Source organism: Elephas maximus, chromosome 22 (assembly GCF_024166365.1).
Source record: "Elephas maximus indicus isolate mEleMax1 chromosome 22, mEleMax1 primary haplotype, whole genome shotgun sequence".
In the NCBI taxonomy this organism is placed as follows: Eukaryota; Metazoa; Chordata; class Mammalia; order Proboscidea; family Elephantidae; genus Elephas; species Elephas maximus.
The window spans coordinates 39,152,915-39,166,009 of NC_064840.1; the positions used below are offsets into that span (position 1 = coordinate 39,152,915).

Below are 13,095 nucleotides of genomic sequence, written 5' to 3' on the forward strand. Positions count from 1 at the left end.
AGCTGCTGAAAATGTGTATTGAAGTTGTGTGTCCAAAATCACTGTCGCTTGATAAAATACCCTTGTGCAGACAGCCCATGGCCTCAGGTGGAACACTAAGGTAACTGAGTAGCTCTGTATCTGGGGATTTTCAGTCCAGCTGGTACAGCTCAGAGCCTGCCACCTACTGGAGGCCTGGCAGAGTTGCATGGTGCGAGGGTACCTGTACTGAGTCTACTGCCTCACTCGAAGTCCTGCCACCGCTGCCTACTGGGCATACCTGGGACATGGGGCTGGTATGCCCGTAGTGAGCTGACAGCCCAGGCTCTGTCTTGATAGGGCGCATCTCTTCACTGCTACTGCTGGTTGCGTTGTTGGAGTTGCTGGAAGCGCTGCTGGTGGGAGGAAGGCTCTCACTGCCTGAAGGACCTGGAACAAGGCAGAGTCAGGACACCCAGACCAGGGGCAGGGACAAATAGATGGCGGTCCTTTGAGACAGCCTGGATAGGTCTGTGCTAATGGCTTTATTTACATTTGCTGGGGAGAGAAGCAGGGGTCCTTCATCAGTGTAGGGCAACAGTTCTCAAAATGGGGCAGAAGTATTAGAATTTCAAGGGGATTTTTTCAAATGGCAGCCTCACCAAACCTTATCCCAAACCCTTGAGGCTATACCTATTTCAGGATTCAAAACTTTTTCCATTTTAAAAAGCGCAAATACTGTATATTATATAATACCCCCAGCGGAATATAAGAGAACACCCTGTAATTGATATATTAATATTTCTCCAGCAAAACATGTGAATACTTACCCTAAAAAAAAAAAAAAATTTTTTTTTTTTTTTTTTTACCCTAAGTGGGATTAAAAAAACTATAAATAGCTTCCTATCTGTCCAGATTAGGCGTTGCTGCTGAATCTAGCTTTCTGGCTTTGGAATTTTGGAGAGGGGATTGTGGACCTGAAGAATGTTCTCCCTGTGATTACTACATCTGAGAAAATGCGATTACCCAAGGATGGAGGAAGCAGGAAGACCCTGAAAGTTCTAGTAAGAAATATGACTGCCATAAGGAGTAGGTCGTTGTGAAGCCTAGAAAAGTAAAACTTTGGTCATGTTCTCAGCAGTGTAAAAGGGCAATTTATCTGACTTTGTCATGCTTTAGATTAGAAGATAAACTTCCCATCAGATCAGCTAATTTATTTTCTCTGTTACTGTGGCATTTACCAGTCAAATGTTTAATTTGGTAGCAGTACTAAGTAAGTAATGCTCTTGATTGGGGACATGAGCAGTTCTCATTCTCAGTCTAGAAATTAAGAAAGTAGAGCGGTGTTTTGAACACATTATTGATTCTGAAGTCTAAATACTTGGGTTTAATTCCAGACCTACCCATAAATAGCTGTGTGATTCTGGTTAAGTCATTTGCCCTTTCTGAGCCTCAGTTTGCTTAGTAAAATGAGCATTATTAAATTGGGTCTCATGGTGCTTTTGTGAGATCATTGAGATAATGTTTATGAAGAGGCTTCCTAAAGTAAAAATTGTTGTTAGCTTCTGTTGAGTCAGTTCCAACTGCTGGTGACCCCATGTGTTCAGAGTAGAACTGCTCATTAGGGTTTTCAAGGCTGTGACTTTTAGAAGCAGGATCATGAAGACTGTCTGCTGAGGCACCTCTGGGTGGCTTCAAAATACCAACCTTTCTGTTCATAGTTCAGTACTTAACCATTCGAGCCACCCAGGGACTCCTAAAGTACAAATAAAAACCAAAACATCAAAACCATTGCCATTGAGTTGATGCAAAGTACAAATACATAATGCTATATACTTTGGATCACAAATCTGTTGTGAACATAATTAGTGTGACCCTGTCCTTCTAGACCCGAATTAACTTAAGGAGAACTGAAAGGAATTGAGTTCTCAGGAGAGAGAGAGCCTGTGGCACTATAGATGGAGAGAACAAGCAGTGTTACTCTTTCCTTAAGGCCCTCAGCTAGCCCAGCTGGCCCACTGCAGTCTTTGCAACTGGCAATAATCAGGCCACAGTGTGAGTTGAGCCTAATTCAAAAGCTCACAGTATGTCACATAGTGTTGTTATTTTTTTGTTATTCTGTCCTGAAAAGCCTAGGATGAACGAAGTTATTCTGTCCTATGGCAGCCTGAGGTGGCCCATCTAGCCAAGAATACAGTATTCTCACACACTGAGAACTACTGAATTATTCATATAATCACACATGTATCTTTCCCTCACCTGCTGGTGTCTTAGATTTATTAAGGTTCTTGGGCTTCCGTTTTCTGGTTTGAATTCCCTCTTTCCGCATTGCAAGAGGCCTGGGGACCTAGGAGATCACAAGACAATATATGTATATATATGGTTTTCCATTTGTATATAATCTGCTACAGTATTTAAGCATACACACACATACATACGCTATGAGAAGGCAATATCTAAGCAATCACTCTACAAACTTTGGGCCTCAGGCTACATGAATAGGCCCTTGGAACACTGCTGCTGAGAAAGAAGTCAATGCTATTTGAAAAAATGTATTGTGCACCTGTATTATATGCTGGATATTATACTACACCTTGAAGAAATAGGGAATTAAACACATAGTTCCTTTCCTCAAGAGGTTTGCAGGTTAGTGGGAAAGACAGACAAGTAGAAAATAACCAGACTCTAGTAGGTGATAGGGGAGAACAAAGAAGAAACACTGAACTCTGGTCTGGACTGGGGAAGAAGGGGAATAGCACATGAGGCTATCAAGGGAGCATTCTCTGAGGAGGTGACACCTGAGTTGTAGGTGGTTCGAAAGTAGATGAAGGATTTCAGACAGTTGCAATAGTATGTGCAAAAGTGTTTAATTTACCATCCAAACCAGCAAACTGTGAAAGTGAAAAGGGAGCACGATATGCCAGGAAAACAGGCATAAACTGGGACAGTCTTGGGTGAGTCAGGATGTTAAGTTGTCTTACTTACAGCAGCTCTGCACAGCATGGAGTCTGTTTGGAGCAAATAATGGTGTTTCCATGGGTGAGTGGCAAGGGATAATATTAGAGAGACTGCCCCAGGGCCAGATCCTGAAATACGGTCCATGGACAATACTTTATCACATCTGATCATTCATAATCAAGAAGTGACTGTCACGAGTCATGCTTTTAGGTCCTTTCAAAGATGCCTAAACAAGTATTCAGGGAGTAGGACCGCAGGTCATCTTTCCAATATTTTAAAATACTTTTCTTTACCTATTTCTGGTTTCTTTTAAGCCAGGCCAAATCTTTTAGACCCTGGTCTATGCTTGTTTATTGTGTGAGACTAATAAAGGCCACATCTGCAAATACTAAAGAAAAGCAATACTTCATCAAAGATATGAACATGGAATGGTTAAGAGAAATGCACTAGTATAAGTGAGCTTGCCTCCTACTCTTAGTAGGGAGTCTCTGAGTTGTGCAAAGAGTTAATGTGCTCAGCTGCTAGCCAGAAGGTTGGTGGTTCAAGTCTACCCAGAGGCACCTGGTAATCTACTTCTGAAAAATCAGCCACTGAAAACCCTATGGAGCACAGTTCTACTCTGATGCGCAGGGGTTCACCATGAGTTGACTCAACTTCATGGTGATTGGTACTACTCTGTTGAAGGGTTAGATTGAGGTAGCATTCCCACTTCCCACCCTCGTCATCTCACTGTGGCTGTACCAATACCCTCCTATCCTTTCCCACCTTTGGAGGAAGGTGTCCTCCCTTAACGCCTTGCAGGCCTAACTGGACCCACTTGAAGCCCATCCTGACTCCAGAGGAATCTTGCCTTCATGCTTATTCCCGTCCATCTCAGTGTGCTTTCAGACTCCTCCTAGTTCTCCTGCTAGAACTTCACATGTGTGTAGGTCATGCCTACCTTAAAAATATTTTTTAGACCCCTGCTTCTTAGCCAAATCCTACTGTCCTTGTACCTTTCATTTAGAAACTTCTCCTCAACAAGTGCTAGGCCCCCTCCTGCTTCCATTGCTCTCCTTCTGCTACTGCTGTGTACAAGGGCACCTCTACTACCTCCAAACATTGCTGACTCCCTCCTTCTTGAGTCCCCATATCAAATGACTCCTCTTGACACCATCTTCTACATTCCTTCTTTCTCCTCTTCATGTACCTCCTTCCAAGCATTCTCATGACTGGTTAACTCTAAACCTTTTGATCCTCTTTATACATGAAGTACTTTTTTTACTTTTAATTTTTTAAATCACAGTAATAGTTCATGAAATCATTCTTATTATAAAAGATTTAAACATACTGAAGTATAAAAGCATGATGTGATCCTTCATTTCCAATCCCTTACCTTGCACTGTCTTTTCCAACTTTTTAAATCTTTTTTTTTTTTTTTTTTTAAAGTATATAAATTTCCATGCATACAAATGAAGATCTTTCCTTTGTAACCTAAATGGGAACCAGACTACACTTGTGTTCTGGGTCTGGGTTTTTTCATTCAATGGAGAAAGTCCCATTTTAGTACTTGTAGATCTATCTCATTCTTTTTAATAGTTCCCTATTAGTTTCTTTTACCATTCTCCTACTGAAAAAACAGGAAACCCTGGTGGCATAGTGGTTAAGAGCTATGGCTGCTAACCAAAAGGTCAGCAGTTTGAATCCACCAGGTGCTCCTTGGAAACCCTGTGGGGCGGTTCTACTCTGTCTTATAGAGTTGCTATGAGTCAGAATCAACTCGATGGCAACGGGTTTGGGGTTTTTTTTTTGGTACTGAAAAATGGAGCCCTGGTGGTGCAGCAATGAAAACAATAGCTTCTTTAACCATTTCCCTTTCAAAGGTTTTTTTCCTTCTTTTTCACTGTTACAATGATTCAGCAAACATACTTATATACAACTCTTTGCAGATATAAGTGTATTTCTTATAAGCATTTTTCATTATATTTTTAGCCTTTTTTATTATAATAAGAAACCAATAAAAAGATGCTTGAATATTAATAACAACTTCTACCTCACCCCATTACCACCAATCCTATCCCTAAGAGGCCATTGGTGTTAACAGTCTGGTATGTATGCTTACATATTCCTTTATTCTCAAACGTGTGTATACATACATGTCTATACCTGTATGTATGTATATATGCATCCATCCATCCATCTATATTTGTGTGTGTGTGTGTGTGTGTGTGTGCTTAATGCACCCCTCATTCCCAGATTGGGTTATACTATACCTACTACTTTGAAATGTGACTTTTTATTACTCCAACTCAAGACAGCTTTAACTTATTATTTTCAAATTTCTGCATAATGGTCCATATAATGGGATATGCCATATTTATTCAATTCCCTTATTAGACATTGTCATGGGTTGAATTTTGTCCCCCCAAAAATGTGTGTTATCAGTTGGCCTGGGCCATGATTTCCTTCCTGGTATTGTGTGATTTTCCTGTATGTTGTAAATCCTGCCTCAATGATGTTAATGACGGAGGATGGGCAGCAGTTGTGTTAGTGAGGCAGAACTCAACCTACAAAACGGAATTGTGTCTTGAGGCAATCTCTTAAGACATAAAAGAGAGAAGAGATCAGAGAGACAGGGGGACCTCATACCACCGAGAAAGCAGTACCAGAAGTAGAGCCTGTCTTTTGGACCTGGGGTTCTGGCGCAGAGAAGCTCCTAGTCCAGGCGAAGACTGATGAGTAGGCCGACAGAGACAGAAAGCCCTCCCCTGGAGCTGACGCCTTGAATTTGGACTTTTAAGTTTACTTTACTGTGAAGAAATAAATTTTTCTTTGTTAAAACCATCCATTTGTGGTATTTCTGTTATAACAGCACTAGATAACTAAGACAGACATTAAGTTTATTTCTAGTTTTTGCCACTACAAACTCTGCAGCAATAAACAACTTAAATGTATTTTGTAATGTACTGGCTCTTCTATTTTTTTATAAGCCAGTTTCCCAAAAATAGAGCTGCTAGATCAAAAAGTATGTGTTTTTGTCATAGAACAATGTGTATACTGGCTGTTTAATGAGAAACTAGTTTGTTCTGTAAAACTTCATCTAAAGTACAATAAACAATTTTTTTTTTTTAAGTGAGAAAGTATGTGTTTTTATCTTTACTGTGTACTTCCAGGTTAATTTCTTGAAGTTAAGGTAGTAATTCACATACAAATCAGCAATGTAGGAGACCATATTACTTCCTATCTTAGTTATCTAGTGCTGCCATAACAGAAATACCACAAGTGGATGGCTTTAACAAAGAGAAATTTATTTCCTCACGGTAAAGTAGGCTAAAAGTCCAAATTAAGGCATCAGCTCCAGAGGAAGGCTTTCTCTCTCTATGTCGTCTCTGGAAGAAGGTCCTTGTCCTCAATCTTCCCATGGTCAAGGGGCTTCTCAGGCACAGGGACCCCAGGTCCAAAGGACACACTCTGCTCCGGGTGGTGCTTTCTTGGTGGTATGAGGTTCCCAACTCTCTGCTTGCTTCCCTTTCCTTTTATCTCTTGAGAGATAAAAGGTGGCGCAGGCCATACCCCAGGGAAACTCCCTTCTTGGATCAGGGAGGTGACCTCAGTAAGGGTGGTGTTACAATCCCACCCTAATCCTCTCAACATAAAATTACAATCACAAAATGGAGGACAACCACACAATACTGGGAATCATGGCCTAACCAAATTGATACACATATTTTTTGGGGGACATAATTCAATCCATAATACTCCCCAAATCCACACAGCACTAGGTATCATCACACATTTTAATTTTTGCCAAACGTATAGGCGAAATAGAGTATATCGTGGTTGTTTTAGTTTACATTTCCCTGATTTTCAGTGAAGTCCAGCATTTCAGCATATGTTTAATGGCTATCTGGACTTCTGTGAGTTGTCTGTTCATATTTTTTGTGCCTTTTGGGAGGTGGAGGGAAAATGGATTGGCATTTTCTTATTAGTCTATGAATCTCTTTGGTTTTGTTTTGCTTGTTTTGTTTTAATATAATTTATATTTGAAGAAGTAAGACTTGCTCATGGACCATCTAAAAGGTACAAAGAGGGTACAGCATGATAAAGGTTTCCTTCCAATCCTTTCTCCCCACTCACCCTGTTCCTTTTCCTAGAGGTATCCTGTGTTACCAATTTTTCTCATGTATTCTTCCAGAGATATTCTGTGTATATATATGAGCAACTACGTATAAATTATTCTTTTCCCCTTTCTTTATAAAAATGGCACCATACTATGTAAACTGTTCTTCACTTTTTTTTTTTTATCACTATATAATAAAGATTGTTCCAAATGAGAACATAATGAGCTTCTAAGGAGCTTAGAGCTTAAAAAAGAAGCTCTTTATATACCAGAAATACTAATCCTTTTCCTGATATATATGTGTATTGGTTTTTACTTTCTTTAGGTATCTTTTTCTATATGCTAATAATAAAAATTTATGTAATCCAATACATCTAACTTCTCTTTTATGGCTTAAGGGTTTTTAAAATTTACTTAAGTTCTCTGCACATCCCCAAGGTTATATAACTACTGCTCCTTCTCCCCCTCCCACATTTTCTTCTAGTATTTTATGTTAACTATTTAAAGGTTTTTTTTACATTTATTATCTTTAATTCATCTAAATTTACTTTTGTGTATGGTAGGAGATCAAAGTTAAGCTTTGTTTTTTTTTTCCACATGAATATTCAATTATGTCAATACTATTTTTCTTAAATGGAGCCCTCGTGGTGCAGTGGTTAAGAGATTGGCAACTAACCAAAAGGTCAGCAGTTTGAACCCACCATCTGCTCCTTGGAAACCATATGGGACAGTTCTACTCTGTCCTATAGGGTCGCTATGAGTCAGAATCGACTCGATGGCAATGGGTTTTATTATTCTTAAACTATCCTTTTATCCATTTAATTAAATGTTACCTTTGTTGTATCATGTTACCATATATAGACTATTTCTGAGTCTCCTCATTTGTAAAATGTGAATTAAGACTTAAGCAATGTTAGAGATCAAAGAGACCAGCAAGAATGCTTTAGGTCCTTTCCAAATGTAAGTATCTTTGTTAAAAAAAAATATGAATTATAGTCTGAGGAAAAAAGGTAAAAGTGAGAATTGAGTGACTGGAAAAGATCAAGGTAGTCACCCTGCCTGGCAGGACCTGGGAGGCTGTGGGAGGAGGAGTGGGATATACTTACCCCATGGAGCTTCATGTAGAGGCCACAGGCATTGCACACGGGCTCGCCCTCGGCATTGCGGCGCCACAGAGTGGTAGTGGTGGTCTGGCAGTTGGCACAGGAAAGACCCACTCGGCGGGAGGCCGACTGCAACACAGGAAACAAACCCTTCAAGTACAAGTCAAAGGCAGGCTCTCCTACTTTGCTATTTCACATGGAATGCCAGGGAGCTAGGCCCTCCTGAAATGGGCAGCAGGGTTAGTCATAATGGCCCTGTGTGAGAATCAGACCAGTTATAGGGCCAGATTCTCCTGTTACGTAAGCCACTCCTAGATGTGAATAAGAACAGAGACTTCTGCTGCAAGAGAAAAAGAGTGAATTTGGGCACTGAAAACCTGGTTTCCAGTCCTAACTGTGGCACTTGTTAGTCATTTGACTTCAAATGAACAACCAAGCAAATGCGGTGCTGTTAGAAGAAAATCTTCTCCCAAAAGTAGAATTAATTTTGGCTTCAGAGGAGGTGCTTCAAGGTGGTGGGCAGGGAATTATTGTATCCAAGTGTCATCAAGGTCTAGGACGGGCCTTGGGATCACAAGAAAGGGAAACATCAGGGTTATGTTCTTCCCTCCCTTATATATACATAAGCTAGTTGGTGTTGATCAAAATCAGATTTCAATAGAAAAGAGCACTGAACCAGGAGTGAAAAACCTGGGTCCCAGTCCCAATTCCAGACTCTTCACCAGCTACAGGGCCCTACACAACCTGCTCAGCCTCCCTGGGCTTTGAGTTTTATCATCTGAAAACAAGGTAAATAACAGCCTCTGGGTTAACCTTCCTCTTACAGTTGATATGAGTATAATATGAGACACAAAAGACAATACTGGGTTGGGAACCAGGAAGCCTGAATTCTGGTTCCAGATTTGAGACATCGTGTTACTGTGGGCAAGCCGCTTAGCTTTCCTGATCCTCAGTTTTCACTTCTGTGTATTTAAGGGGTTGAACTAAATGGTCTGGAAAATCCTTGTAGCTCAAGCTCACTCTTAAGGTGTGAAAAATTACTGTGTTTCTCCCTATCCACCCACCTAAACCCTTGACCCACACTTTTCTTTTAAAAAGTATTGTATTGTTAGCTGTCATTGAGTCTGCTCCTGACTCATGGCGACTCCGTGCACAACAGAAGGAATCACTGCCTGGTCCTGTGCCATCCTCGTGATTCATTGTAGATCTGACTATAGTGATTCATAGGGTTTTCACTGGCTGATATATGGAAATAAATCACTAGGCCTTTCTTCTTAGTCAGTCTTAGTCTGGAAGCTCCACCGACATATGTTCGGCATCATAGCAACATGCAAGCCTCCACTGACAGAAGGGTGCTGGCTGTGCATGAGATGCACTGGCTGGAAATCAAAACCAGGGCTCCTACGTGGAAGGCAAGAATTCTACCACTGAATCACTACTGCCCTCATTTTTAAAGTGTAGGTAGCTTGAATCCCAAAATTCAAAACCAGAGAAGTACCAGATAACCCACTGAGGCAAGAGTCCTGAACCATGTCCTGAGAAGGAGCCAGAGACGTGCGGCCATTCTGCAAGCTGCCGGACTTAAGGAATTTGAGGGACTTTCTTACCAGCCGGCGCTGGGGCTTGATGAGGGGCCGGTTGATGCCATTCATCTTGTGATAGAGGCCACAGGCGTTGCACAGGTAGTGCCCTGTCCCATCCCGCCTCCAGAGTGGGGTGGACATGGCCCCACAGTTGACACACTCTCTGCCTTCTGAGAAGTCATCAAACATATCTACTGGGTGAAAAATAACAGGAGAAAAACACAGAGGATTAACTTTGTGATTATGCCAAGAAATCTCATGTCTGAGAATCTAGAGACCAAAGAAATAATGCCTTTTTCTTGGAAGGAACATTTCCTTCCAGGAATGCAAGATCACCTTGGCCTGCCCTCACATTTCCTTACCCTGGCCTCAACTCCTAGAGGAGTAGCTCAGCAGGCTGTGATGGAAGTGAACATTTTTACTTTCGGGCACCCCAGATACAGCAGGGATCTTCCAATCACAAGAAAAGGAAGAGAGTTGGTAGCAATCATCAGGGACCAGGGGCCAGGGGCTAGGGGCCAGGGGCCAGACATCTGGATTTTAGTCCCAGGTTCTCTTTCAGAGCCTAAAGCCTTGAGGCTCTCTCCTAACACTGAGGTCTGCTCAGAGCTTCTTTTTCTCTTTCAAAATTGAGATTGTTTTCCCCTTTGATTAAAAATAGCATATATAGGAAAACTAGAAAATACTGAAATGTGTGAAGAAATTATAGATCATCTAAAACCAAAGATCACCAGTGTCAGCATTTCATTCTGTTACATTCCTTGCAATGCTTTCTATATTGGCATGTTTTTTCCTCGTTGAGGTCAAGCGATATATAATTTTGAGCCTGTGTTTTTCACGTAGTACCAAAGCATTTTACCATGTTAGAAATCTCTCATAAATTCATTTTAAGGCAGTATAATATTCCATTATATAAATGTGCTATCATTGAACTTTTATCATTTAACTATTTCTAATTTGTTTTATAAATACTGTTGATTTTGCACACAAATTTTTGCATTTCTAATTATTCTTTAGGTTATTCTCCTAGAAATAGGATTACTGAGTCAGAAACTAATTTTTTTTAAAGCTCTTAATAATTTTTAAACTGCTCTGCAAAAAAGCTATACCAGTGTATTTCATTAATTTATTTTTCCTATTTTAATGTATCTGAAATAGGGATGTACCTTATGCTGCATCATAGTTTAACTGGCACGACATTTTGCTTATCGTTACACAAAATAAAGGTACATATTATAAGTGATAAGCAATGACATCTTAAAGCCAATTAAGTATGATAATTTATACTTCTATCAGAAAAAAGTTATCATTTGTCACTATACTGCACTCAGTTAAATATCCTCGCCATCATTATCTTCATCTTCCATTTCTATAGAATTTTACAATTGAAAATTCCATTCGCATCCATTTTAGTTGCCCTTGTGAGACAAGCTGGGCCAGTTTTCTTATTCCCTGTGCTTTATATACAGCCTGGCTAACGGACTGCAAGAGCTCTCTCTGACTCCTGAATTTTTTTCTTTTTTGTTAATTTTATTGTGTTTTAAGTCAAAGTTTACAGCACAAATTTGTTTTTCATTCAAAAATTTTATATACAAATTGTTTTATTACATTAGTTGCAATCCCTGCATCTTCTGTAACTAAGCATAGCTCTCCTGGTCTTGTATCTTTCTTGTCCTGCTGCCAGAGGCAAGGGTGATTTCTTCTTCAGTGAAGGGGTGGTAGTGATGTCTTTAAAAGGTCCTCATCTATCAGGACCCAGCCCTGAGGTTTAAGGTTGCATATTTTGAGTGTCCTGTGGACCAGGTTGAGAAAAAGATAGGCAAGGGAGCCCTACCCCCAACTCTGGGTACATAAATAGTCATTTGCACCTGCAAACAAGTAGCTGTGTGTCTACACCAAGTAAATAATGTGCAGGTGTGAGGGGCTGTTTGCTCATGCCAGGGAGCTGAGCACACACCAGTCACAAGAGAGGCTATTTTTGCACCTGGGTCATACTAAGATCCCTGTCACCAAGGTCAGCTGCCTTCAGAGCTGCAACAAAATGGTGACTCCTGTGCACAGTTTGCTCCTCCAGCCTGGGAAGCGTGAAGTGAGCAATTATCTGGAACACCAGGATGGAAACCACCTCAACAACCATATGCCATCCTGTGTGTGACCGGTCAGCCCGTCTCCCCTCAACCCCAGACTCTACCATAAGGGAACTAGAAAGGCAAGTGGAGTTCACAGTGAGGTTCAAAGGACCTCATTAGACAAAGTCCCCCCTTCACCTCTACATCTTCCCTCTTGGAAGCGCTAGCAATATAGTTATTTTTTGGGTTTTTGTAATAAACACTAGATGGCACTACAACGCCAAAAGTGAACCAAGATACTATCTAGAGAACTTTTCAGTTTTAACCGAAACGATGGCAAAAGTTTTTGTTTTTGTTTTTGTTTTTTTTAAACCAAAAGGTCAGTGGTTTGAATCCACCAGCCACTCCTTGGAAACCTTATAAGGGCAGTTCTACTATGTCCTATAGGGTCACTATGAGTCAGAATCAACTCGACAGCATCAGGTTTGGTTTTTTTGTTTTTTCCCAGTCCAAACCTGGTGTAACCCTCTTACTCTTTTTTTCCTTATTTTGGAAAAAATTTACATATATTCAAAAGTACACAGAATATAAAAATGAACTCTTAATTACCCATAAACCACCTTCCAACAGTTTGTGGCCCATTTTGTCTCACTTTTTTTTCTTTTTATACCTTCATCCACTTTCCCTTATGCTGAGTTATTCAGAAAAATCTCAGTCATTCTATCATTTCATTCATAAATATTTCAGTATGTAGCTCTAAAAGATAAAGACTCACAATTTTCTCCTCTTAGAGATAAGCAAACAATTTTATTGTCTATGTTCAGATTTGACTCTGTGGGGCAGTTCTACTCTATCCTATAGGGCCACTATGAGTCGGAATCGACTCAATGGCACTGGGTTTGGGTTTTTTTGTTGTTGTTACGTTCAGATTTATATAAAGAACTCTCCCACAGACATAATCTCATAATTCATTCCTCATTTTTGAAGGGATGATTCCCTTTTCCCTTCTTATTGTTTTATATGTGGGGACAGAATCTCATTTTAAATAAGCCACCTCAACAATTCTTTAGGGCTTCCTCTCTAATTACTCACCTCACAGTGCCTTGAGAAACTCCTTCATGCTTCCTCAAAGAATGGATTACATATTCAAGCAATTCTCTTACTATCCAGGTAAAGGAATTGGAGGTTGGCAAATATGTATTTATCAGCAACAAATATTTACTGAGCATCTGCTACTTAAGCACTCCAACAGATGCCGTATGAGCTAAAAGGGAGCCTTGCTCTCAGAATGCTAATGATCTGCTTGGGTGAACTGGGCCTGAATA

General features: G+C 40.3%; 1 protein-coding gene across 4 annotated transcripts in view; it reads right to left on the minus strand.

Moving 5' to 3' along the window:
- The window catches only part of GATA4 (GATA binding protein 4), a 141,263-nt gene that overhangs the window by 75,868 nt on the left and 52,300 nt on the right, over positions 1–13,095 (minus strand). For 2 of the 4 annotated variants that reach the window (XM_049866422.1, XM_049866425.1), the window contains exons 2-5: positions 9,726–9,892; positions 8,122–8,247; positions 2,218–2,305; positions 260–408 (exon numbers count right to left, since the gene is read on the minus strand). In XM_049866422.1, the coding sequence (XP_049722379.1) occupies positions 260–408; positions 2,218–2,305; positions 8,122–8,247; positions 9,726–9,892 (530 nt within the window). Of the gene's footprint in view, positions 1–259; positions 409–2,217; positions 2,306–8,121; positions 8,248–9,725; positions 9,896–13,095 lie in introns of all 4 variants that reach the window. The other 2 variants (XM_049866421.1, XM_049866424.1) reach the window with 1 other exon arrangement.